Consider the following 26,913-nt stretch of genomic DNA (forward strand, 5'->3'; position numbering starts at 1 on the left):
TTATTCATGAACGACCTCTGCACCCGCATCAACTCTGAAAAACTCTATGCTGATGATCTGAAAATCTTTCGTTCAATTACTTGAGCACTCGATTCTGCTGTGCTCCAAGACGATATAGCCAATATAGAAGAATGGTGTTTGCTGAACGGTATGCAGATCAACATTTATAAATGTAAGATGATAAGTTTCGGACGCTCGGCAAATATAAGGCGTTGCGAATATACTCTTCAAGCCTGTGTCATCGAGCGGGTGGATTCTATCCGTGACCTGGGAGTGTTATTCGACAGAAAACTTCGTTTCGCCGACCACATCACTGCAACAACGGCGAAGGCTTTTGCAACATTGGGTTTTCTAAAACGTAACGCTGTCGATTTTGTGGATTTCTACGCACTGAAATCTTTATACTGCGCACTAGTCCGGAGCACTTTGGAGTATGCTGTACAAGTATGGGCGCCATACAACGCCGTTCAAAGTAGCCGACTGGAGCGCGTTCAGAGAAGTTTTGTACGATTTGCTCTCAGAAAGTTGCCTTGGAACGACCCTATCCGTCTTCCGCCGTATAATAATAGATGCATGTTGCTAGATTTGCAAACGCTGGAGTCTCGCCGCACGTTCTTGCAAAGAATGTTCATTTTCGATATGTTGTCGAACAATATTGACTGTCCCGACATTCTCTCAAGGATTCATTTATTTGTTCCCCCTCGTGATATAAGCAGTCGTCCGCTTCTGTGGATTCCCAGGCACCGCACAGCATATGGCCAGAACAATCCGCTAGACAGATGTTGTAGCAGATTCAACGAAACTGTTTTAGTTTATGACTTCCATACCACTAAATCTAATTATAAGTTAGCAATTAGAAATTTTTAACATTGACACTAGCAATAGAATTAAGTGTAATCTGTACGATATATATATATATATATATATATATATATATATATATATATATATATATATATATATATATATATATATATATATATATATATATATATATATATATATATATATATATGTATGTATATATATATATATATATATATATATATATATATATATATATATATATATATATATATATATATATATATATATATATATATATATATATATATATATATATATATATATATATATATATATATATATATATATATATATATATATATATATATATATATATATATATATATATATATATATATATATATATATATATATATATATATATATATATATATATATATATATATATATATATATATATATATTGAAACATGCAGATTGCAGCTGTGACTCAACGTAAAAACAGAAATGTTATCGCAAAAGCTAGTTTTATAGAAGAAAAATAAAATTTCATTCACAAAAGTCGTATTCGTTTTTGACTCGGTTGTACACCACTATTGTTTTTTCAGTAGTGTAGTGCTACTGAAAAAAACGCTGGTAGAGAAATGTGAACACTTGTACCGTACCCATCTTGGTTCTATAGAATTTTTTGTGCAATGAATAGCGGGGGTGAACGAGTATCGTGTAATGTCGTGTAATCAAGCGTGCTATAAAAACCCAAGACACATCATTAAACCCAGGAGCACTTTTTAAAATTCTGGAGGAATGAAATAAAAGTTTAAGAAAATCCAGCCTTAGCGACGAAGCAAAGATAACAATATCAATGAATGTGGAATTAATAAAATTTAAGCTGAGTAATTTCTAAAAAAAGTTTTGAAATGAAAATAGACAAATCACCAAACATACCTGATCTGTCAATTCCAGTTCCGGTCTATAGGGATAATGAGTATAGAACATATCATTTTTCATCATCTTTTTGCGCATTCGATAAGGTCCTTCTGTTGTGTCAAGCATCCATTTTGTAAAATTGTGAGACTTTTCTGGGCCCCACAATCCACGTTCTCTGAAAAGTTCTGCTTCAGATTGCAACCATTCCTGATACACGTATCGCTGGGTATGTTGGATTGTCCGTACGTATTGCGAACTTCTCAAGTTCCAAAACTCATTTACTAGGTATAGATTAAGCAGGTTTAATTGGTAAATTGTTTCCATATCTGGTTCTAGTTTTTCTTTTGTCTGATCATCTCTTTTTACCTTAGTTCGGCTGGCTAGTCTCGTGAGATTACCTGTTACTTTCTGGATTTTTGATTGTATGTTGTTATGCAAATCCCAAGGTACACGACATTGAGCTTTTTTTTCGCCATCCACATAACTCAACCAAAGTTTCATAGCAGAATCTAAAATTTGTTCTCTCGTAACAGTCGTGTCCGGTGCTTTTGCATTATTTAACGGTGTAGTTAAAGAAATTTTAAAAATTTCTTCTATTGCAGGTTTTTTGCAGACATATATTTCTTCCCAAACACGAGATGCCGCATTGGATATTAAATTAATTCCTTGATGGCGAGAAAGAGAATCGTCGTCACATATGGTACTATAATCATTATTTGAACTAACATGCCATTTTGTTGTGCGATTGCTGTGCTCCGATTCTTTTATATCAAGCTCAATTTTTTCATTTGCAATCAATTGCATCAAACAATACGTTAGACATCCAATAAATTCAAGCTCGTGGTTGCCAGCACCAAAAATTATTAATCTATTAGTGGTCAACTTATGCAGAGTTTCCATGACCATCATTTGATCTGATACGGTTGCTGTTGGGCGTGAAAGAAGATATAAAATGCAACGGTTCAAAGAATGATACAGTTGATCCAAAGAAAGAGCAGTTGAACGGCGTTTCGCCTGAGTGATCAACTTTATTATGAATTCGAAAATCTCATGTGGATCTTTGCTTATAAGTCCTTGCCACAATTTATCGACAATTCTAGCGGATAGATAGAATACGTTTGGCGCGATGTTTTGTACGTGGCTTTGCAGTAGTGGCACAATCGGTAGGGCAGCTTGCTCTCCAACCAATATGTCAGCAGCCAGTAAATGGTCCATTAGAGTAGTTATAACTTCCGTCAGAAATGTACACTTAGCCACATGCGAGTCATCTGGTTGCCCATCCAAAATGTAGTCGATTATTGGAGGACTTTTACCGCTGCATGCCAAACTAAATGAATCAACAGCAACTACGCGCAAAAAATCTATGATGAATTTTCGTACAGGATGGTTTGTTAGCCCTCGTTTATCTTGTACAGCAATACGCTTCACTACGTTTTGTTGCGATTGTAATTCTTCGGAGGTTGAGGATACACTGCTTGCATCAGAATCAGTCGAAGTAATTTGGTAAGGAAATATTATTGCAATTAGCGAGTTTATAACTTCAGCTGACATTATGACAGACATAAAGTCTGGTAAATTATGATACAACGAAAATAGAACTTGAATGAGCGTAATTGGATGGTTGTGCAGCCATTCAGCGTTATTTGTCGTGTGTACAATTTTGCGAACAAGACTTAGTAGAACACATACAGCTTCTGGACATATGCACATCTTCGGTAGAACAGAACCTGAAAATAGATATAGAGGCATATTAGAATCTAAAATTGTTCACAAAAAATCAGAAAATCTATAATTACGGAATTCGAACACTGAGCAAAAAACTATTATAAGCAAGAATAAGTGTGAAGGCATGAGTAGTACGCGGTCTAGAGCAATAATTAATCACTTTTGCCTTTCTCATATAGAAAGGTTATGCAATCGCTCTAAAAATCGTCAACCCAATCCCGGCCCGGAGGGCCGAATGTCATATGCCATTCGACTCAGTTCGTCGAGATCGGAAAAATGTCTGTGTATATATATATGTGTGTGTATGTGGAAAAAAATGTCACCTCTGTTTCTCAGAGATGGCTGGACCGATTTGCACAAACTTAGTCTCAAACAAAAGGTACAACCTTCCCATCTGCTGCTCTTGAATTTTTTGTTCATTGGACTTCTGGTTCCGGAGTTACGGGTTGAAGAGTGCGACCACAAAGCAAAATTCCATGTAAACTGAAATGAAAAATTCTCAGAGGGGAGCAAGTGAAAATTTCAAAATCAAATTTGTATGCCAAATGACTTTAAAATGCATGAAACGTTGAGATTTGAGGCAATCTCGACTTTTTTGACTTTGGCACATTTTTGCCTTTCTCATATAGAAAGTTTATGCAATCGCTCTAAAAATCGTCAACCTAATCCCTAAATTTTTTGGCTTATATAAGCTTAGGTAGGAGTATGCAGTAAGGGGTTTGTTACTTTAAAATTATAACTAGTTTGAAATTTCTTAACGGATCTTCCTCCTTGATTCGCCGCTGGTTTCAAGCAATGTTTCAGTGTCGACACATAGTATCTCAAAATCGTGTCTGTCGATCTATTGTATGTAGGGTGTGAAGACTATTTTCGCCCTCTTTCTATTATCACCCTACCCATTTGAAGCCGTTAGTTAGAGCAGCGTCTGCCATCTTTGTTCAACGCATTGGCCCATATGGTAGTGCGAAAATAGGAGCATTCGATTCGAGTTTTCGTGGCGCTCAAACAGAAGTATTTCCCCATTCTCAGGAAATTTTTGGTATTAAATTGGTTCTTGGGAACGAAGCAAGGATACTGATGCCAATTTATGTGCATTTCATCGACTGTAGACTGCGTAATTAATAGAATAGTGTGGCACCCTCCCTAAGGGGGCGAAAATTAAGTCTTTACCCTACTATGTGCAAATATCCACCATTGTATTAAATATAATGAGCCAGGTTTTTCATATTGTATTTCGTTTAAGAGTCTCCTAAACAATTTCTTGGCATAGATAAAAATAAATAAAGAGATGAATTGAACAAGTTTCTTGATGTTTTTTCAAAGGAAGTTTTCGACCGTGCTAAACCCCAGATTTTTCCGCAAAATATAAAACTATTATATATCAAATTGGGGTAGAATTCTAACTCATGTCTGGCCAATCCGAAAATTAAAGAAAACGAATGAAAAATTGGTTGGAAGGGAACCCAGAGTAAAAATAGCGGAACCCGGAGCTGTTCGGACCTACCGAAAAAATCGTCTCACGTTCGTGCCTAACCACTAAAAACATTCCTCACTTTTTACGCCCTTCTTCCCCACAGAACTACGTCATCGTATTACTTCGTGTGGGGAGGGGGGTCGTTGCGCTTTCGTCGCACCTCTTTCTGCTACTCTATCTCGGAGCCTCGCTTGGTTCATGGAGTGGCACGACCTATGAGCTTTGATTCAACTCTCGACTCTTCTCTTGCTTCTTGTCTCCATCTATTACGTCGCCGTTTAGTTCTCGTCCCCGTGGTGAGCCGTTTAGGTGCTGATTCCCTGAGCCATTAAGCTCATGTTTCCGTGAGTGATTCAGCTCCCGGCCTTATCACGATCTGCTCGGATAGTGCTCAACGGAGAACTCATCCTACTCCGACCGATAGTTCCCCGACGAAGGAATTTCCCCCGACACCGATACCCGCTTTCCCGAACCATTTAGCTCCCAGCTTTACCGCTTATCCTCCTCCGATTGAGAGTTCCCCGACAACGGAATTTCTTTCGTTACCGGTGTTTGTTTCGTGAGCCAATTAGCTCCCCTTTTCATCACGATTCTGTCGGGTAGTCCACGGCGCCGAATCTATCCTATCGTGAATTCCCCGGCGGTAGATTGCCCCCGATACCGATGTACGTTTCTGTGAGCCATTAAGCTCCTCGCTTTGTCTACGCGTGAGTGAGAATTACAATTCCTGCTATTTAGCATCTTGGTAAGTTGACTGCCACATTTTGAAAGCCAAGATCTCTTCGGAACAGCATTTATTAAAACATTATTAATCGCAAAATTAGTTAGTTATAAAGTTTGTGTGTCGATTTTGTCTCATCAGAATCCGACACTAATTTAATGTCAGGACTAGCAGAAAAAGCAGTGTCAGACTCTGATGAGAAGTCGAAACGCAAATTCCATAACTAGTGTTGTAATATATTTCTTTTCTCCTTAGTGGAGAAAAGAAGTGTTTTCCAAAATTTTTCTCCACCAAGAAAAAATACAGCATAGACCATCAATCGCCTTAAAAAATAATCAATGTGAATATCGATCCGCTATCAAGGATCTACAAAAAATATTTTTGATTTGTAGTCAAGTCATCTCAAAATCACATCGCATGAGTAGATTGTTAATGGAATTTTGGGCCACCATCTTTAAGTTCAAACCATTACCTTGCTCACCGAAGAAAATCAACCTTAGGGAAAACTTGAAATCTACCTTTTAGTTCTACTGTCTTGGATTTCAAAGCGGCGAGGAACACAAATATTTTACTTCTCCACATCTTTAATTTTACTCTGCCAAATTGGATTTTGGGATGGTAGTGGATATAAACATTTGATTTCCGAAGGAGTTACAAAACGAATCCATATTGCATTCTTTCTGATGATAAAGCGGCATGAAAAGGTCGCGGTTAGCAGCTATTGACTAGTACGCTACGTTCTCATATCAAAAACATTTATTTAGCATGATTAGAGTTGATTATTTGGCACTTTTGATATAGTCATCTTAAATTTTACATTGACGGTGAACATCAATTTTCGTTCTCTTGAAAGCATCCATGCTGCATAATTTAAAATAATACATCGTCAAGAGAATAACGCTATCTTAGAATTCAGAACAACGACGATTAACATTATTTAATCTCTGAACACCTTTCCGATATTAAAAATACTTTTGCTGAATGATTTTATTTTAGATGTAAACCAGTCATTGAAATGCTGTGTGATAAATAATAAATCATCCACTGTAAAACTGTTAAACCACGTGTTACAGTTTCTATCATTCGTTCAAGTATGATACATCTCAAAAACGCGCTATATACTTTTGGTCAATGATTCGGAAAACGTGTATTACTCTTTCTAGGTTCAACCAAGAAAATGTCAAAAAGCTGCCATCTTTGAAACTGAAAAGCTTAGCTTATTTGCTATCCTTCAGCAAACTTTTCGAAAATCAATCAATGAAAGGCATTAAGATTTTGCCAATGATGGGAATAAATCTACTTTTTTTATTTTTAAAGACGGCCGACTTCCGAGGCTTTCTCAGTTGAACCTTAAACGATGTTCAGTGTTTGTTTTCACATTCTAACACTCCCCGATCAGAAACACATAACAGAAATATTTCAAAACTATATCTCGCATTGTTACTTGTTATAAATTTTTGTTATTTTAACTACTAACGAGACCTAATTTATAACACAATATGATACAAAAATTGTGTTCTGTTATAATCTTGTTATTTCATTCTGATCGGGTCCCACCACCACGCCTCGAAAATAGTCGATGCGGTATTTACAAATCGCTATATCTCAGCAGTCGCTTTGCCAATTTGGACCATTTTGAAACCAACAAACTCTCTAGATTACCGAAAAATGATTAGAATTCGGAGTCGACCATAATTCAACTTTGTACGACTAAAGAAGTAGGAACAAGTACTACATAAGCTGGACCATGCAAATATGTGTGATGACCTAGGCATAGTATTATGTTAAATTGTTTATATTGATATGGGCAACGAATTTCAAGTATATTGTTGATAATTTCCTATGGAAGGAACTACATTATCTTCACAAAATTGCATGCAATACACAAAATTACAATTCTCGGAAACATTTCGATTTTCATGATGATGACACGCTCTGAAATTCGAAATATGCTATCAAAATATTCATATGCGTGTGAAAGACAAATTTCTGATAGTTTTAATTCAATTCACTGGAGTATCTTTACAAAATTTCGTACTATGCTATATTTCACCCTAAGGAGGAAAATTTGGTAAAACCAAAATTTTTCACTAGGGTGAAAATTTGTTGGTAAAAACCAGTCTTTGTACAGGAGGGCACAAATCCTTATTTCATACTATGTTGCGTTTCGGCTTCGCCTCATCAGAAACCGACACTAACACATTGTCGGAATAGATTAGCGCCGGCTTGACGCAAATCCCTTAAAACTAAAACACACTATGTGTTTCAATCAAACGACTGATCAAACGTGATGTCCCGTTCGAGCAGAAGTTCTGTTTATGCCGATGAGACACAAGTGAAGCCGAAACTTGTCTTGGCTTAGCAGGCCTATGCGAAAGCACTATGCTATATTTCACCCTAAGGAGGAAAATTTGGTAAAACCAAAATTTCTCACTAGGGTGAAAATTTGTTGGTAAAAACCAGTCTTTGTACAGGAGGGCACAAATCCTTATTTCATACTGTGTTGCGTTTCGGCTTCGCCTCATCAGAAACCGACACTAACACATTGTCGGAATAGATTAGCGCCGGCTTGACGCAAATCCCTTAAAACTAAAACACACTATGTGTTTCAATCAAACGACTGATCAAACGTGATGTCCCGTTCGAGCAGAAGTTCTGTTTATGCCGATGAGACACAAGTGAAGCCGAAACTTGTCTTGGCTTAGCAGGCCTATGCGAAAGCACTATGCTATATTTCACCCTAAGGAGGAAAATTTGGTAAAACCAAAATTTCTCACTAGGGTGAAAATTTGTTGGTAAAAACCAGTCTTTGTACAGGAGGGCACAAATCCTTATTTCATACTATGTTGCGTTTCGGCTTCGCCTCATCAGAAACCGACACTAACACATTGTCGGAATAGATTAGCGCCGGCTTGACGCAAATCCTTTAAAACTAAAACACACTATGTGTTTCAATCAAACGACTGATCGAACGTGATGTCCCGTTCGAGCAGAAGTTCTGTTTATGCCGATGAGACACAAGTGAAGCCGAAACTTGTCTTGGCTTAGCAGGCCTATGCGAAAGCACTATGCTATATTTCACCCTAAGGAGGAAAATTTGGTAAAACCAAAATTTCTCACTAGGGTGAAAATTTGTTGGTAAAAACCAGTCTTTGTACAGGAGGGCACAAATCCTTATTTCATATTATGTTGCGTTTCGGCTTCGCCTCATCAGAAACCGACACTAACACATTGTCGTCAAGCCGGCGCTAATCTATTCCGACAATGTGTTAGTGTCGGTTTCTGATGAGGCGAAGCCGAAACGCAACATAGTACAAAATTTCGTATTTTCAGACCATTTCTTTATTTTCCAACTTGAAATTTACTCAAAAAACGTCGCATCAAATATGTAATGACATGTTGTTTATTTATTTTTTATTGTAAATTTAAATCTACGCAATGAATATTGCATGTTAATATCAAAATGTTCGTATTTAAGTGATAGACAAGTTTCTAGAACACTGTTTATAGTTTTTAATTCAATGAACTACAATAACTTGACAACATTTTTGGTGCCAGAACTTGCAACATTCATTATATAGATTTCAAGTAACCTGTAAATTAAAAATGTTCTAAAAATATTGCAGTTCAATAAAATAATTATCAACAATGTTCTAGAAACTTGTCTCTCACATACGAGCATTTTGATAGTATAATAGGCGTGTCGTCGCTAAAAAAGCCGAAATATTTCCGAATATTGTAATTTTCTGGGTTGTTTGCAATTTCTTGACGATATTGTAGTTTTAATCATTCTGCAGTAATTAGTCCAAAAAATTCGTTACTCCCAAAATTGTCCAAATCAGTCAAGCGAATACTGTGTAATAGCAATTTTAAAATACCGTTGTTCGTGTAAGTAAAACTGGCATGGTTGGAGGAGTGCTAAGGATTCGAAATAAATTGAAATCCACCAGTTTCTTTTCCACAAATTTACTCTCACGTCCCAGGCGGTGGACATAACCTACTCAGTGCCCAGCCAGAAGGTGCTGAGGTCCATCCAGCGATTCCGGGTGGAGCGTAGCTTCCGGTTCACTGGCGCCTCAACGACCCACTTCTGGCTATTCGTGCAAGTTGTCTGTGTGTGCATGAGTGTGCGTATGTATGCATGTATGTATGTATGTGACCAACACATGCACATCAATTACTCGGAGATGGCAGAACCGATTTTGTCAAACTTAGCCTAGCCTCAAATGAAAGGTACCACGTTCCCATAGACTGCTACTGAATTTCATTTAAATCCGAATTCCTGTTCCGAAGCTACGGTTTGAAGAGTGCGGAAACGCATGAAATTCCCATTGCAAAATTTCATGAAATGTATTCTAAATCTCTCGGATTTATAGCTGCAATTCACTGATACCCAATCAAACTCACATTGACCACTTTGAACACTTTCGGCGGAACCAGAAGCTTCGGGAAAGTGACAAAGTCTCTGAATCGAATTCACACCTACTGCTCAGAAATATCTGACTCGATTTTCTCAAAATGAAGGCTTCGATCGTCTCTAACGAAGGCTTCAACACCCCTATTGACCATTGGAGTTAAACCGGCGCTAGCTTAGTCCTGTCAGTAGGTTAGTGTCGGATTCTGATGAGACGAAGTCAAAAAAAAATTGTTCTGAAATCCTTGAAATTGTTGGTCCAGATCACTAATTGCAAATCAAAGTCTCTTTGACCAGTTTGAGAACAGTTGAGGATTCCGGAAGATCTGAGGAAATCGCCATGTTTCGAAATCCGATTCACATCTGTTTCTCATATATTACTGACTCAATTCTCACAAAGGGGAGACTTGATCAAGCACAGAATTCTGTTATTGGCTATGGCGTGTTCTATTAGGTTCTAAAAAATCTGCAGTTGCATCACGGAGTGCCGAAAGTTTTTCAGTAGCACATTAAAATTTCGTTTTTTTGAATTGTTTGATTTTTTTGGTAAATCATGTATCGGTTGAATAGCTGGGACCTTTTAGAAGGCATTATGAACATGAGCACGGTCATCCATAATTTCAGAGGAATCTATCGTCGTGCGGCATCTCTCCCATACAATTGGGAGAGATGCCGCATCAAAATTGCCGGTGCACTCGATGGCGGAGGATACGTAGCTAAAATGTATTTTTTCACCTCGGTCGGAATGTCATTAAATGAGCATTTGCGTCAGGTATAGGTTACTAATAAGGTATATCCACAAACTAACGGACCTAACACAGTGACATAGGAATATGAGTCTATTTATCTATATATGTATCTAAGATTAGTTACTTCGGTTTATTCTTTAAAGTTTGAGGCACTAATTTTAGTGAACGCATTGATTTATAGTGATGTCAATCTTGGGATAAAAATGAAAATTTCAACGTATTGATGCTTTTTCAAAATGAATCATTCAAGAACAAACCTAAGTTGTATAAATTCATTGTTGGGAGAAATAACCAAAAGCAGCTTTTAAGGACCCCCTATCACACATAGATATACATCGCTCGCACAAACACATAAATAAATAGTAACCTTAATTAAGTCACTCCAACTTAACCGTTTCACAAGGTTGCAAAAGAAAAATATTTTTTAAATGTTGAATAAAAAAAATGTTTGTAGAAATGGTATTACCCCCTTAAGAAAAATGAAGCTGCTGGCCGATTTATAGGTGTGATCAAACTTCACGAAACTCAGCTGAAGATCCCTAATCACAAAAACATCAACGAGAGCTAAAAAATACTTTTGTTCACCATTTTTCAGTTTGTGACCAGGGTGCGGCGTCTTACCCGCACATGCGGCATCTCTCACGCAATGACCCTTTTTTAAATGTTCATGGACATTTAATGATTTTTTATTCATGAAAAAAAACCATTTCACAGTATTTTAGAAACTTGTCGCAATAGATAAAAATGATTTCCTCAAATATTGAATGATTTATTTTGATACAGGATCGATTTTAGGAAATGTGCGGCATCTCTCCCCAAATTACCGTATCATCAGTCATTTTTTCTTCAAATTGCACCCAAAGCTTCAGTGACAAATCAAAATGATCGTCTTTTCTAGTTGAGAGAACCTTAGTGACCGAATCTGAACGTTGTGAGTACCAGCAACAGCGACGAAAGAAAAGTGAGAAGAAAAATATTACGGCTCGCGTACAGCAGACTGTCTTACCTGTTCGAGTGCAATGTGGTATAAATTGGTGTGTAAAATCACACTGTTTGCTAACGAAGGAAAGCAAAAATATATAAACAATCCAGAAGGACAACGGGTCGACGTAATAGCGTTCACATGATTTAATTGGGTGGGACAAACGGTATGACGAAAGGAAGTCGATTTATTCTAATATCACTAACACCTCTCATGTAAGATTCACCTTACAAATACCATAGTGCCATCTTATCCACACCTGTATATTAGGGTGACAATGATTTATATAAAAAAAAATTCACAACCTACACCCCCTAGCGTCGTTCCAAATCATGAAAAAATGACACTGTCCAAATTTGAGCGAAATCGGTTAACCCTAACCCCTCCCCAACGTCGCTGTGAACTTCCGAACACGGACCTAGGAAGGAGTTAAGGTTCAAGTTACCTTTTTTAAGCATGTGTTAGAATTGAACGCTTGGTAGTGTGCGTAGGAAAATTTGTGTTCAGCTTTGCCACCGGATTATCCATATAAACCATTTTAAAACTCTAAAAGAAGAATATCAGTCGATTTATTAGATCATCACGATTCAATTCATGCAAAATACCTGCTGGAAAAACCATCGGCTTAGCTGGATGGTGCTTTTGAAAAAGTGGCTGTGCTTTTTTCATTGCGCAGTTGTGTTGCGTACCCCCGCTCGGTGTGGTAGTGTGACAAAAAATCACAGCCACTTTTTCAAAAGCACCATCCAGCTAAGCCGATGGTTTTTCCAGCAGGTATTTTGCATGAATTGAATCCTGATGATCTAATAAATCGACTGATATTCTTCTTTTAGAGTTTTGAAAAGGTTTAAATGGATAATCTGGTGGCAAAGCTGAACACAATTTTTCTTACGCATACTACCAAGCCTCGAGGTAACTTGAGCCTTAAGCTTTTGAAGATATGCCGAACAAGTTTGTCGAAGACTGCAAGACAATCCAACCAACCGTTAAAGAGTTATTGACGTTTAAAGTTGGATACTGCTCCTCAACATTCGCAAAGGGCGTACTCCGCTTATCTCATATGTGACCCACATGCAAAGGAGGAGCAAGGTTAGGAAAAACTCATATATCTCAGAAAACAACGAGAGATAGAAAGTTATGATGTTCCACAAAGTTGTAGAGAAATAAAAGGACTTTTTGGTTTCACTGGAAAGTTTCAGGATTTCTCCGCATGGTGGCGGTAATGAGCCAAGCAATTTAAAGGGAATGCTCCTATCTGTACAACGCTAAGAGATTGAGCATTTGGAGCATTTGTTCTACAAAGTTGTAGAGTAGCAAAAAATACTTTATTCTCTGATTTGAAAAATGCAAAATTCCACCACATGGTGGCGCCAGTGAGCAAAATTAATTCAAGGTAATTCGCCTATCTATACAATGGTAAGAGATAGTGCAATCTGGGGTTCTACGAAGTTGTAGAACATTTCAAAGGCTTTCGTGTATAAATATAATTTAGGCCGCATAGTGGTGCTAACATCCATATATTATCGAGAATGAATATATTTTGATACACCTTTTGAATGTTTTTTTATTTTTTCCGCGCAATAGCATTAGAGAATCAAACTAGTTTAAAGTAATACTCAACTGAAGCAACTGTTGACTAATTCTACGAACGCTCTCTCCTCAAAGACGTCATGAACAGTGCCACACGTCAGTGCTCGTTGATTGCCTCCCGCAGAAGAAGCGTACACTATGCGCCGTGAACTCATTTAGACAGGCATTGGTTGCACGATTACAGAGCTGATATTTTGGTGATAGGTGAGAACTACTAGGGTCATTCGAATGCCGATTAGTGACTTTTTCATCATATCTGGTCTCATTTATAACTTACGAATAGAGCCCAAAATATATTCTGTCACCTTACGCGGACTACTAGACTTAAACCGAAGACTACAAATTAAGAAGACTGATATCTCTTTCTTTCCCCCATGCAAACGAGAAGCGACAGCGGTTACAGCACTTCTATAGGATGAAGGTAGGAAGCTTAATGTAAAAGTGTATATGTGTGTGTGCATCACTATGGGAAGTACCACCTTTACCCGCAAGTGGCGTTGTTGCTACTGTCTCCAGATTCTGGACAGAGTTGCCAGTCTTCTTGATATGCAGTCTTCGCTTAAACACTACATTCCGCTAATAATGCAGCCTGGGATAAATACCTAAGTATGCTACAATCCAATTCGCGCTGTGCTTCTATTATAATCAGCATCCCCTATCACCTTGCAAATAAGCAAAGCGTGCATGCCAACTGCGCTGCCTACCCAGTCGGAGGTACATCACCAGATATTTGAATTTTGCTTTGTGCGACTATTCCGGCAAGGAAGGATCGTCTCCTGCTATAGCTGCAACATTGCTGCCGGCGCTCATCGATCGCTCTGTCGTAGGAGAGACAGAACCGCGCGCCGCAGAGATGTGGTGTATGTTGTTGCCGTTGGTGCTTGTTGGTCGCCTCGAGACGTGCCATGTGCTGCGAACCCAACTCAATTGATATTGGTTATACGAGTATGGGACTGATACTTCGACAGTAAGCAAAGGGTGCTAGGACAATTTGAATGCCGGATGGACAATAGTCAAATTAGATTCCAGCTCCGAGCAGCTTTTTAGGTACCTGTGCAAATTATTTTACATGAGATTTTGTGTGGGAAAATTAACTTTCATAAAATAATTCCTCCAGGAGTTGCCCATTGCTTCATAAAAATGTATCGTTATGTGACATTTACAGGAAATTCAACATAGAAACAAAGTCTCGAAAACCACAAAACGATTCGACGCTTGAGAAAAAAGTTATTAAACAGAAACCGATTGATGCTCTGACGATCGATAAAAAAACTATTTTTTCTTGCACCAATGCTGTTGGTTGTCCAATTATATGAAAATTTGTTTTGATTTACTCTTAATGTGTCTAAATCATTTATCTATACTGTTTGGCCACCTTGCAAGGGTTTTGAGAGATAAATTGAGGCTTCTTTTGTACATAATAAGAGAAAGTTAAAAATTTTATATATAATTAGACTGTCATCAGCAATGATGCTATGAAAAGTGAAGTTTTCATCAATCTTCAGAGCATCAATCGGTTTGTCAACAGTTTTTTCGGCATTTAATTAGCAAGGGACTGGAAGGTGAAGTATATTTTTCAATATTTAGAGCCATAGTACTCAAGGGAGAGCAAGGTGTTGAAAGGAGAAAGTTTAGAAAAGCGTGGAAGGATCATATATGCAAGCTTAGAGCTCACCGGCGACTTAACCCTTTGTCTGCTACCGTAGTGGTCAAGGTCTTTTGGCATTAGAAATGCGAATCACCTGAGTCTACGGCATGTCCGAACAAGCGTAAAGTAACTTGTTACTTCATGCTGTCGGAACCGACAAAAAGTTAAGTCACGGTAAACTTCCACACTAAGCATTTGCGACGTTGAAACTCATTGAATGAGCCAGTTTTTGTTTGTTCCCTCACCAATTGCCTGCCTGAGTGATTTTATTTTATCGACTATTGTGACTGGCTCAGCGTGTGTGACAATATGGTCACATGTGTTGCTGATTTGCACGGTGTCGGCAGCTTTCACCCAACGCTGCAACGATGAATCCCCATCACGGTAAGTTCTATTTTTACCATTTTTTTGTTAACCATTTTTGTTAACGACCTATTGAGTTAATTTGTCAACAGTTTTTTCGGCATTTAATTAGCAAGGGACTGGAAGGTGAAGTATATTTTTCAATATTTAGAGCCATAGTACTCAAGGGAGAGCAAGGTGTTGAAAGGAGAAAGTTTAGAAAAGCGTGGAAGGATCATATATGCAAGCTTAGAGCTCACCGGCGACTTAACCCTTTGTCTGCTACCGTAGTGGTCAAGGTCTTTTGGCATTAGAAATGCGAATCACCTGAGTCTACGGCATGTCCGAACAAGCGTAAAGTAACTTGTTACTTCATGCTGTCGGAACCGACAAAAAGTTAAGTCACGGTAAACTTCCACACTAAGCATTTGCGACGTTGAAACTCATTGAATGAGCCAGTTTTTGTTTGTTCCCTCACCAATTGCCTGCCTGAGTGATTTTATTTTATCGACTATTGTGACTGGCTCAGCGTGTGTGACAATATGGTCACATGTGTTGCTGATTTGCACGGTGTCGGCAGCTTTCACCCAACGCTGCAACGATGAATCCCCATCACGGTAAGTTCTATTTTTACCATTTTTTTGTTAACCATTTTTGTTAACGACCTATTGAGTTAATTTGTCAACAGTTTTTTCGGCATTTAATTAGCAAGGGACTGGAAGGTGAAGTATATTTTTCAATATTTAGAGCCATAGTACTCAAGGGAGAGCAAGGTGTTGAAAGGAGAAAGTTTAGAAAAGCGTGGAAGGATCATATATGCAAGCTTAGAGCTCACCGGCGACTTAACCCTTTGTCTGCTACCGTAGTGGTCAAGGTCTTTTGGCATTAGAAATGCGAATCACCTGAGTCTACGGCATGTCCGAACAAGCGTAAAGTAACTTGTTACTTCATGCTGTCGGAACCGACAAAAAGTTAAGTCACGGTAAACTTCCACACTAAGCATTTGCGACGTTGAAACTCATTGAATGAGCCAGTTTTTGTTTGTTCCCTCACCAATTGCCTGCCTGAGTGATTTTATTTTATCGACTATTGTGACTGGCTCAGCGTGTGTGACAATATGGTCACATGTGTTGCTGATTTGCACGGTGTCGGCAGCTTTCACCCAACGCTGCAACGATGAATCCCCATCACGGTAAGTTCTATTTTTACCATTTTTTTGTTAACCATTTTTGTTAACGACCTATTGAGTTAATTTGTCAACAGTTTTTTCGGCATTTAATTAGCAAGGGACTGGAAGGTGAAGTATATTTTTCAATATTTAGAGCCATAGTACTCAAGGGAGAGCAAGGTGTTGAAAGGAGAAAGTTTAGAAAAGCGTGGAAGGATCATATATGCAAGCTTAGAGCTCACCGGCGACTTAACCCTTTGTCTGCTACCGTAGTGGTCAAGGTCTTTTGGCATTAGAAATGCGAATCACCTGAGTCTACGGCATGTCCGAACAAGCGTAAAGTAACTTGTTACTTCATGCTGTCGGAACCGACAAAAAGTTAAGTCACGGTAAACTTCCACACTAAGCATTTGCGACGTTGAAACTCATTGAATGAGCCAGTTTTTGTTTGTTCCCTCACCAATTGCCTGCCTGAGTGATTTTATTTTATCGACTATTGTGACTGGCTCAGCGTGTGTGACAATATGGTCACATGTGTTGCTGATTTGCACGGTGTCGGCAGCTTTCACCCAACGCTGCAACGATGAATCCCCATCACGGTAAGTTCTATTTTTACCATTTTTTTGTTAACCATTTTTGTTAACGACCTATTGAGTTAATTTGTCAACAGTTTTTTCGGCATTTAATTAGCAAGGGACTGGAAGGTGAAGTATATTTTTCAATATTTAGAGCCATAGTACTCAAGGGAGAGCAAGGTGTTGAAAGGAGAAAGTTTAGAAAAGCGTGGAAGGATCATATATGCAAGCTTAGAGCTCACCGGCGACTTAACCCTTTGTCTGCTACCGTAGTGGTCAAGGTCTTTTGGCATTAGAAATGCGAATCACCTGAGTCTACGGCATGTCCGAACAAGCGTAAAGTAACTTGTTACTTCATGCTGTCGGAACCGACAAAAAGTTAAGTCACGGTAAACTTCCACACTAAGCATTTGCGACGTTGAAACTCATTGAATGAGCCAGTTTTTGTTTGTTCCCTCACCAATTGCCTGCCTGAGTGATTTTATTTTATCGACTATTGTGACTGGCTCAGCGTGTGTGACAATATGGTCACATGTGTTGCTGATTTGCACGGTGTCGGCAGCTTTCACCCAACGCTGCAACGATGAATCCCCATCACGGTAAGTTCTATTTTTACCATTTTTTTGTTAACCATTTTTGTTAACGACCTATTGAGTTAATTTGTCAACAGTTTTTTCGGCATTTAATTAGCAAGGGACTGGAAGGTGAAGTATATTTTTCAATATTTAGAGCCATAGTACTCAAGGGAGAGCAAGGTGTTGAAAGGAGAAAGTTTAGAAAAGCGTGGAAGGATCATATATGCAAGCTTAGAGCTCACCGGCGACTTAACCCTTTGTCTGCTACCGTAGTGGTCAAGGTCTTTTGGCATTAGAAATGCGAATCACCTGAGTCTACGGCATGTCCGAACAAGCGTAAAGTAACTTGTTACTTCATGCTGTCGGAACCGACAAAAAGTTAAGTCACGGTAAACTTCCACACTAAGCATTTGCGACGTTGAAACTCATTGAATGAGCCAGTTTTTGTTTGTTCCCTCACCAATTGCCTGCCTGAGTGATTTTATTTTATCGACTATTGTGACTGGCTCAGCGTGTGTGACAATATGGTCACATGTGTTGCTGATTTGCACGGTGTCGGCAGCTTTCACCCAACGCTGCAACGATGAATCCCCATCACGGTAAGTTCTATTTTTACCATTTTTTTGTTAACCATTTTTGTTAACGACCTATTGAGTTAATTTGTCAACAGTTTTTTCGGCATTTAATTAGCAAGGGACTGGAAGGTGAAGTATATTTTTCAATATTTAGAGCCATAGTACTCAAGGGAGAGCAAGGTGTTGAAAGGAGAAAGTTTAGAAAAGCGTGGAAGGATCATATATGCAAGCTTAGAGCTCACCGGCGACTTAACCCTTTGTCTGCTACCGTAGTGGTCAAGGTCTTTTGGCATTAGAAATGCGAATCACCTGAGTCTACGGCATGTCCGAACAAGCGTAAAGTAACTTGTTACTTCATGCTGTCGGAACCGACAAAAAGTTAAGTCACGGTAAACTTCCACACTAAGCATTTGCGACGTTGAAACTCATTGAATGAGCCAGTTTTTGTTTGTTCCCTCACCAATTGCCTGCCTGAGTGATTTTATTTTATCGACTATTGTGACTGGCTCAGCGTGTGTGACAATATGGTCACATGTGTTGCTGATTTGCACGGTGTCGGCAGCTTTCACCCAACGCTGCAACGATGAATCCCCATCACGGTAAGTTCTATTTTTACCATTTTTTTGTTAACCATTTTTGTTAACGACCTATTGAGTTAATTTGTCAACAGTTTTTTCGGCATTTAATTAGCAAGGGACTGGAAGGTGAAGTATATTTTTCAATATTTAGAGCCATAGTACTCAAGGGAGAGCAAGGTGTTGAAAGGAGAAAGTTTAGAAAAGCGTGGAAGGATCATATATGCAAGCTTAGAGCTCACCGGCGACTTAACCCTTTGTCTGCTACCGTAGTGGTCAAGGTCTTTTGGCATTAGAAATGCGAATCACCTGAGTCTACGGCATGTCCGAACAAGCGTAAAGTAACTTGTTACTTCATGCTGTCGGAACCGACAAAAAGTTAAGTCACGGTAAACTTCCACACTAAGCATTTGCGACGTTGAAACTCATTGAATGAGCCAGTTTTTGTTTGTTCCCTCACCAATTGCCTGCCTGAGTGATTTTATTTTATCGACTATTGTGACTGGCTCAGCGTGTGTGACAATATGGTCACATGTGTTGCTGATTTGCACGGTGTCGGCAGCTTTCACCCAACGCTGCAACGATGAATCCCCATCACGGTAAGTTCTATTTTTACCATTTTTTTGTTAACCATTTTTGTTAACGACCTATTGAGTTAATTTGTCAACAGTTTTTTCGGCATTTAATTAGCAAGGGACTGGAAGGTGAAGTATATTTTTCAATATTTAGAGCCATAGTACTCAAGGGAGAGCAAGGTGTTGAAAGGAGAAAGTTTAGAAAAGCGTGGAAGGATCATATATGCAAGCTTAGAGCTCACCGGCGACTTAACCCTTTGTCTGCTACCGTAGTGGTCAAGGTCTTTTGGCATTAGAAATGCGAATCACCTGAGTCTACGGCATGTCCGAACAAGCGTAAAGTAACTTGTTACTTCATGCTGTCGGAACCGACAAAAAGTTAAGTCACGGTAAACTTCCACACTAAGCATTTGCGACGTTGAAACTCATTGAATGAGCCAGTTTTTGTTTGTTCCCTCACCAATTGCCTGCCTGAGTGATTTTATTTTATCGACTATTGTGACTGGCTCAGCGTGTGTGACAATATGGTCACATGTGTTGCTGATTTGCACGGTGTCGGCAGCTTTCACCCAACGCTGCAACGATGAATCCCCATCACGGTAAGTTCTATTTTTACCATTTTTTTGTTAACCATTTTTGTTAACGACCTATTGAGTTAATTTGTCAACAGTTTTTTCGGCATTTAATTAGCAAGGGACTGGAAGGTGAAGTATATTTTTCAATATTTAGAGCCATAGTACTCAAGGGAGAGCAAGGTGTTGAAAGGAGAAAGTTTAGAAAAGCGTGGAAGGATCATATATGCAAGCTTAGAGCTTATATAGTTTCATCGATATATATATATAGTTTCATCGATCGAGCTAAAAATTTGCAGAGGGAGCTAAATGGAAATTTAGCTAAAAATTAAATTTTTTCATATAACCATGTCTCACTCTAATGGTAAATTTTTCATTACATCTGGTACCACACATAACTTCCGAACTGGACAATACAAATCAATACTTTGGAATGGTAGTCCATGTGAGATCATGAAAACATGGATTACCATTCCAAAGTACTAAGTAACTCAACAGTGACATTATTTTGAGGACCCCAAAGTAGGCTAATTAAATACCAATACCGCGGCGGAACCCTTTATACAATGAAGCTCCATTTTTATTGTGACTAACGACTTACCTTTCAATATATGGGCCCTTTTAGAAATTTCGGTAGGAAAGTCGTGTAAGGTTTGGTACGCTTATATCTTTTGCTGTACTGCATATAATTAATAACTTTTTTGCAATTTTGTCGAAAATGAGTTCAACAATGTTGTCATAACGAAAAACTGTTTTAAAAATTATTCGAAAACTGCTCGGAAATGGCGAAACATTTCAGCTCATCTCGGTCAGACCCGTCAATATGATGCACCAACCGAACACTTAAATGATAAAAAAATTTAATTATAGGTCCACTGTAGATTTGTTTCATTTTGTGTTGAACTGTTAAGAGCGTACAGGGTCCTCAAAGGGCTGTACAATATCGAGAAGGAATTATTTGTGAGCTGAACACGGCTTGTGGATGAATCTGTTTGTGTTAGCAGAGGCAATTACGTTCATTTCTGATTAGAGGGTAGCATACACGACGAAAACCGGATTTTAAAACATTGCTCTCTGGAGTGAGCATTTTCCAGGATGGTGTGTTGCCTAATATCCATGCCATTCTGCCGTCAGGCATTGGCAGGCGAAACATTGCCGAGAAAACCAGAACCTGCCCATTTCAGGACGACCATTGATGATGAGTTTTGATTTGATATTCCTTCTCTCTCTTTTGTTGGCGAATCATATTTTTTTAAATTAAGCTACGACTTTCTTGAAAACAACATACACTTTCCTAATCATTGGTTTGTTTTATTATGAAAGACACAATAGGTAGGCCATGCTGGTTTCTTGGGAGACATAATAATGGTTGAGGTCTGGAATAGGGAACGTGCCATTTGAGCCAGACGCTACTGATTTTGGAAGCATAGATCAATTTTGAAATTCTGCGGACGACCTTCGTTGCAAACTGCTTTCGGGGAGCTTTCCATCCGGTGGATTTACGAACTGTTTGGCACGGGTCATAGCACGAAAGATTCTACTCCGCTACTGCCGATGCTAGCTAGTAGCATAACGACGGTCAAATGAGCGATGAGGAAAACCGACCGACCGTTGTATAGTCGCGCGAATATGCACTAGTATCACTCACTCGCTCGTTTTCGCGTCATGTGTCTTTCCAGTCCTTTCTGCTACTAATACTAGTATGAACAAAATGAATATACGTCTTTCCCTCACCTTCCATCCAGTGACCAGTATTGCTGCTTTTCACAATAGCCTTCCAACAATATTTTCAGCAAATGTTGCAGATTGGAGAGAAAAAAAACATTTAGAAATTCCCAAAATATTCAAAAAAAAATTTGTAGGGTAATTTCGATTGAGATGCCGCACTCTCTATATCTCGTATATAAGGTCAATTTTATACGGCAATATGATATTGTGAGTTTGTCTTTCGGGGAACTACAACACTAGAGATGTAAAATAATCCTTATTATTAACTCACGAAAATTGTATTAATGATTTTGTGCGTCCAGTTGCATCATTCCCAAGTAATAACTGAAGTTTTATAGCACGCTACAAGTGCAATCTAAGTTTTATCAGTGGCTATAAAACTATCATAAAACCACAATTGTTTCTAGGGTGAACCGACGAAAATTTTTCAGCATCGCATTAAAATTTCGTTTTTCTTAAATCGTTCGATTTTTTTGTGAATCATGTATCGGTTGAATAGCTGGGACCCTTTAGAAGGCATTCTGATCATGAGCAAGGTCAGAAAATATCGTCGTGCGGCATCTCTACCATACAATTGGGAGAGATGCCCATCAAAATTATGAGTGATATGCCGCATTCGATGGTGGAGGATACGTAGCTAATATATATTTTTTCCACCTCGTAATGTCATTTAATGATAATTTGCGTCAGGTATGGGTTCTGGATAAGGTATATCCACAATCCGTAGTGACATATAGGATTATGAATCAATTATCTATATATTTAAACGGGCGATATGTATCAGAGTAATAGTTACTTCGGTTATTATTTAAAGTTTCAGACACTAACATCAACGAGAGGTAAAAAATACTTGTGTTCACAATTTTTCAGTTTGTGATCACGGTGCGACGCCTCACCCGCAGAGGCGGCATCTCTCCCGCAATGAACTTTTTTAAAAATGTTCATTGAAATTTAATGATTTTTTTTTCATGTCAAATTTCATCATATATTGAATGATTTACTTTAATGCAGGACCGGTTTTAGAAATGTACGGCATCTCTCCCCAAATTACCCTATGCACAGAAGACGGCAAAGGAGTGTACACATTGTTTTGCCATAATATTTCAATAAAATTCAAACAGTATTTCCACAGAGAATACTAACATACTAACTGCAGAAGTAGCTATTTTCTTTTAAAAGTAAATAAGTAATTAAACCAAACATGGATGGGTGAAGTCTGTGACACATCGGACATGTTGTTTGAAATCTAGTGATATTCAACAGAATCTTTAGATTGGAAATAACATGTTTGAATGGAAATTTTCAAATTATTCTTTATTATAATTATAGTGGTTTGGAAAAGAACTATTGACACTGGATCAATCCAATGAAAAAAATATGAAAAGTCCGAAATATATCTCTTCCATACAAAATAACCCTTATCAGCGCCAAAACTTTTTAAAATGTCCGAAGTAAGGTCATGACACTCCGGTTATGTCACACCCACCCATCTTTTTTTATTCAAACGAAAATTCAGAACAGTTTAGCCCCAACCCACTGGTAAAGATTGGTTTTATGCTGCTCCACATTCGTTAATCGTTAGAAAAATTCGGTGGTCAAAAACACTTCAAAGCCTCAAGGGAAAATTTTATTTTAAAAAATGTCCCCAAAATTTGGTCCTTCAGAACATTCATTTTACATTATAGATATTTTTGGAGGGACGGATCCAGAAAAAAATTTCGGGAGGGTTTGTGAAATTTCGATTCGATGCCTATATTTTGCTTTGACATAAGATCTCGATGTTTCATGCATTTTGAAATCTTTCGGCGTCAATAATTATAATTAAATTCCGATTAAAAACGGTTTTAATCCATCCAACAGTGTGATGATTCATTTCTTATAACTCTTATTGCTTTCTTCGGGTATTATATCGATTAAGAACATTTAGAACTTGATGCTTCGCGAAGTTTTTGATAACACATTCTACATAGGATAGTGGCAGGACTCAGAGAATCGCTAAAATTAGCATAGGACAATATCAGTGCAAGAAATCTCAAAGGTCAAACCAATTTAATGGAAAAGCGGAAAAATGGCCCATATAATAGAAATAAAAACGAATTATTGCTAATGCTTCGTTAATAACATATATAAATTCTTCAATCAAAGCATTGTGTAGCGAAAACTGAATTTTCCTGTGCTGAGTCAAAAAAATCGAAAAACAAATTTTCGAATAGATTTGAAGTTCATACTCAATAGCGTTTACTCAAATTCCCAACGCGGATGAGAACTAAGCATTGAAATTTCAGCTCTTGATATCTCACTATCCTGAAGTGCATGCGTGCATAGTTCAAACTTTAGTTCGATATCGACTTTTTCTAAAAATGACTTCCCAGTAGTATCTTTGATTTGAATTATTATCCCTAATCCTAATGCCAAAGAACAAATAAAAAACTCTCGAAAACCGTTAGGGAAAATCATTATCATTACTGGAATTTTCAATTTCACGAAACTTTTCGATAACCTTCCGTCACTTCTATTAAAAAATTTCAATTACTTTAAAATTTACTTTTTTATTTCGACTACGTTAGTCACATTTTCTTTTTTACATTTTAACGACATTCAATTAGCTAGAAATATTTTTTTTAAAAATAGTAACAGAGTTCGTGTCTTTAGCGGATTTGTTGAGACTATCATTTAACCCTTTCATGCCCAACTTTTGTCTAGTGCATGTATGGTTTCAAAACTGTTTTTCCTTGAAAACAGTGGGATCAAGAAACACGAAAAGCCTTTTTTCACAAAGATAGGTGCTTCCCTTGCAGTGCTAGAAGCTGCTCAATTTTTACCTTCTAATGCTCAATGCAATCCTTCTAGAATATTTACAATAGTCCAATTATGTGGAAAAGATACCCAAAGACAGTCTAAAATGACAAGTTTTATTAGTTTTCGAAAATATTGCAACATAACAAAGATGTATGAAAAATTCATTTTCTGTCGTCAACATAAACTGTTCCTGGCAGCACTGCTGCATCAGAATCCAATCAGACTAATTGCAATAACTTCAGTTCTAGAGCTGATCCTTGCAACTGTTAGTACTCAAATGAAGGTCAATAGTCACATTTATTAGTTATAGCTGTTTAAAAACGTTGTTGTCCACAAACAACATGGGCATGAATGGGTTAAAACAACTTTATTACAGTCATGAATACTAAGTGTAGGGAGTATATCAAGTTATAAAATGATATTTACGAAATGTTCCTTAATCTATTTTTTTAAAATCACTTTCAATTGTGAGCTTCACAAACTCAAGCTTTGGATAAAATGTAAATTTTATTATTTATGAACAGTAGAAGAGATTTATCATAACAGTATAGAGATTACTGGGTAGGGAAAGTTATGAAAATAAGCGCCATAGTACTCAAGTGAGAGCAAGGATGTGAAGTAAACAGATCGGAAAACTAGAAGTGGCAGGGTCGGTTGTCACGGTAAAGATAGACCTGTCTGCCTATACCAGGACACATGCTAGTGCACTCGGGTGGTTCGTAGTTATGCTGCCTAAGCTCGACCCTCATTAGCAGAAGACACAAATTAAGCCCGTACGATATTAAGCCTTTCTAATCACCCTGCCACTTCTAGTTTTCCGATCTGTTTACTTCACATCCTTGCTTTTCATCAAATTTCCACCAAATCGAATTTCTGGCCACGCCACTGACTCCAAGTAAGTAGAAACAAAATCGTTCAACCTCGTCCACAAGGAAAATTCTTCGAATACTGCCTATCAATTATAATACATTGAAGACCCGTTTTGATCAGGCCCCGATTTAGTCTGCCCCCATTTTATCAACCTCATGTTTGATGAGCTTTAGCAGACCAACAAGGCTGAACGCCATTGACAGTATGAACTTTAAATTGATTCAAAAAAACTTTTTTCGATTTTCGGGCTTAGGCTTATATTAAGCCTTTCTAATCACCCTGCCACTTCTAGTTTTCCGATCTGTTTACTTCACATCCTTGCTTTTCATCAAATTTCCACCAAATCGAATTTCTGGCCACGCCACTGACTCCAAGTAAGTAGAAACAAAATCGTTCAACCTCGTCCACAAGGAAAATTCTTCGAATACTGCCTATCAATTATAATACATTGAAGACCCGTTTTGATCAGGCCCCGATTTAGTCTGCCCCCATTTTATCAACCTCATGTTTGATGAGCTTTAGCAGACCAACAAGGCTGAACGCCATTGACAGTATTAACTTTAAATTGATTCAAAAAAACTTTTTTCGATTTTCGGGCTTAGCACAAAATATATTTATTTAACTTCTTTGAGAAAATTTAGTTTTTCCCACGCAATACATTGATGGAAGAATATGTTGTCAATAGAGCAATAATTCGTTTGTATGTCTATTTTATGGGCCCTTTTCTGCTTATTCATTTATTGGGTTTAGCATTTGAGATTTCAAGTACTGATGTTGTCCTATGCTGATTTGAACGATTCTCTGAGTCCTGCCACTATCCCATGTAGTATGCGTTATCAAAAACATCACGAAGCATCAAGTTATAAATGTTCTCTATCTATATTATATACGAAGAGAGTGATAAGAGTTATACAAAATGTATCATCACACTGTTAGGTGGATTAAAAACGTTTTTATATGAAAGTTCTCATAACTTCGAAACGAAAAAAGTTTAGTAGTCAGTTAATGTTTTAAAGCAAATTATGCGCGCTAAAATAATCTTCAAGTTGTCCAAAGGATACTTCAGTGTAAAATAAAAACTACAAAAGTTTTAGAAATAAAACCGTTTTTTAACCCTTCGGAAGTCGCGCGAGTGGCCCAATGAACGAGCAGCCGCTGGTGCGCCCACACAGTTTTGCTAGCTTTGTTAGCTGGAGGAAGGTTATAGAACACCCTGAAGCTTACATTTGGTTTTCTCGTGCAATGAAAATTACAAAAGCTAGAGCTTGCATGTCTTCAGCAAATTTGTTTAAAATGTGTTTCTCTACAACTTCTACATCGAACACTAAAGTTCTATCTTGAACCGTTAAAAAGATCAATTTTAAAAATTGCTAAAATTAGAATCACCCTAGCATCTGTTTAAACAAAAAGAAGGGCATTGCAAAGTACAACAACTTTGCCAAACATGTTGTAAGGCTGTCATTTAATTTTGGCAAAAAGTTAAAATTGCTGCTAAATTCACATTCTAGACCACTGTGTTGTG

At 37.9% G+C, this 26,913-nt stretch overlaps 1 protein-coding gene across 1 annotated transcript in view; it reads right to left on the reverse strand.

Moving 5' to 3' along the window:
• Positions 1 to 26,913, reverse strand: part of LOC131687480 (WD repeat and FYVE domain-containing protein 3) — a 1,208,520-nt gene that overhangs the window by 355,458 nt on the left and 826,149 nt on the right. The window contains exon 19 of the mRNA XM_058971572.1: positions 1,753 to 3,461. Coding sequence (XP_058827555.1) covers positions 1,753 to 3,461 — 1,709 coding nt within the window. The remainder of the gene's footprint in view (positions 1 to 1,752; positions 3,462 to 26,913) is intronic.

This window comes from Topomyia yanbarensis, chromosome 3 (assembly GCF_030247195.1).
Source record: "Topomyia yanbarensis strain Yona2022 chromosome 3, ASM3024719v1, whole genome shotgun sequence".
NCBI lineage: Eukaryota > Metazoa > Arthropoda > Insecta > Diptera > Culicidae > Topomyia > Topomyia yanbarensis.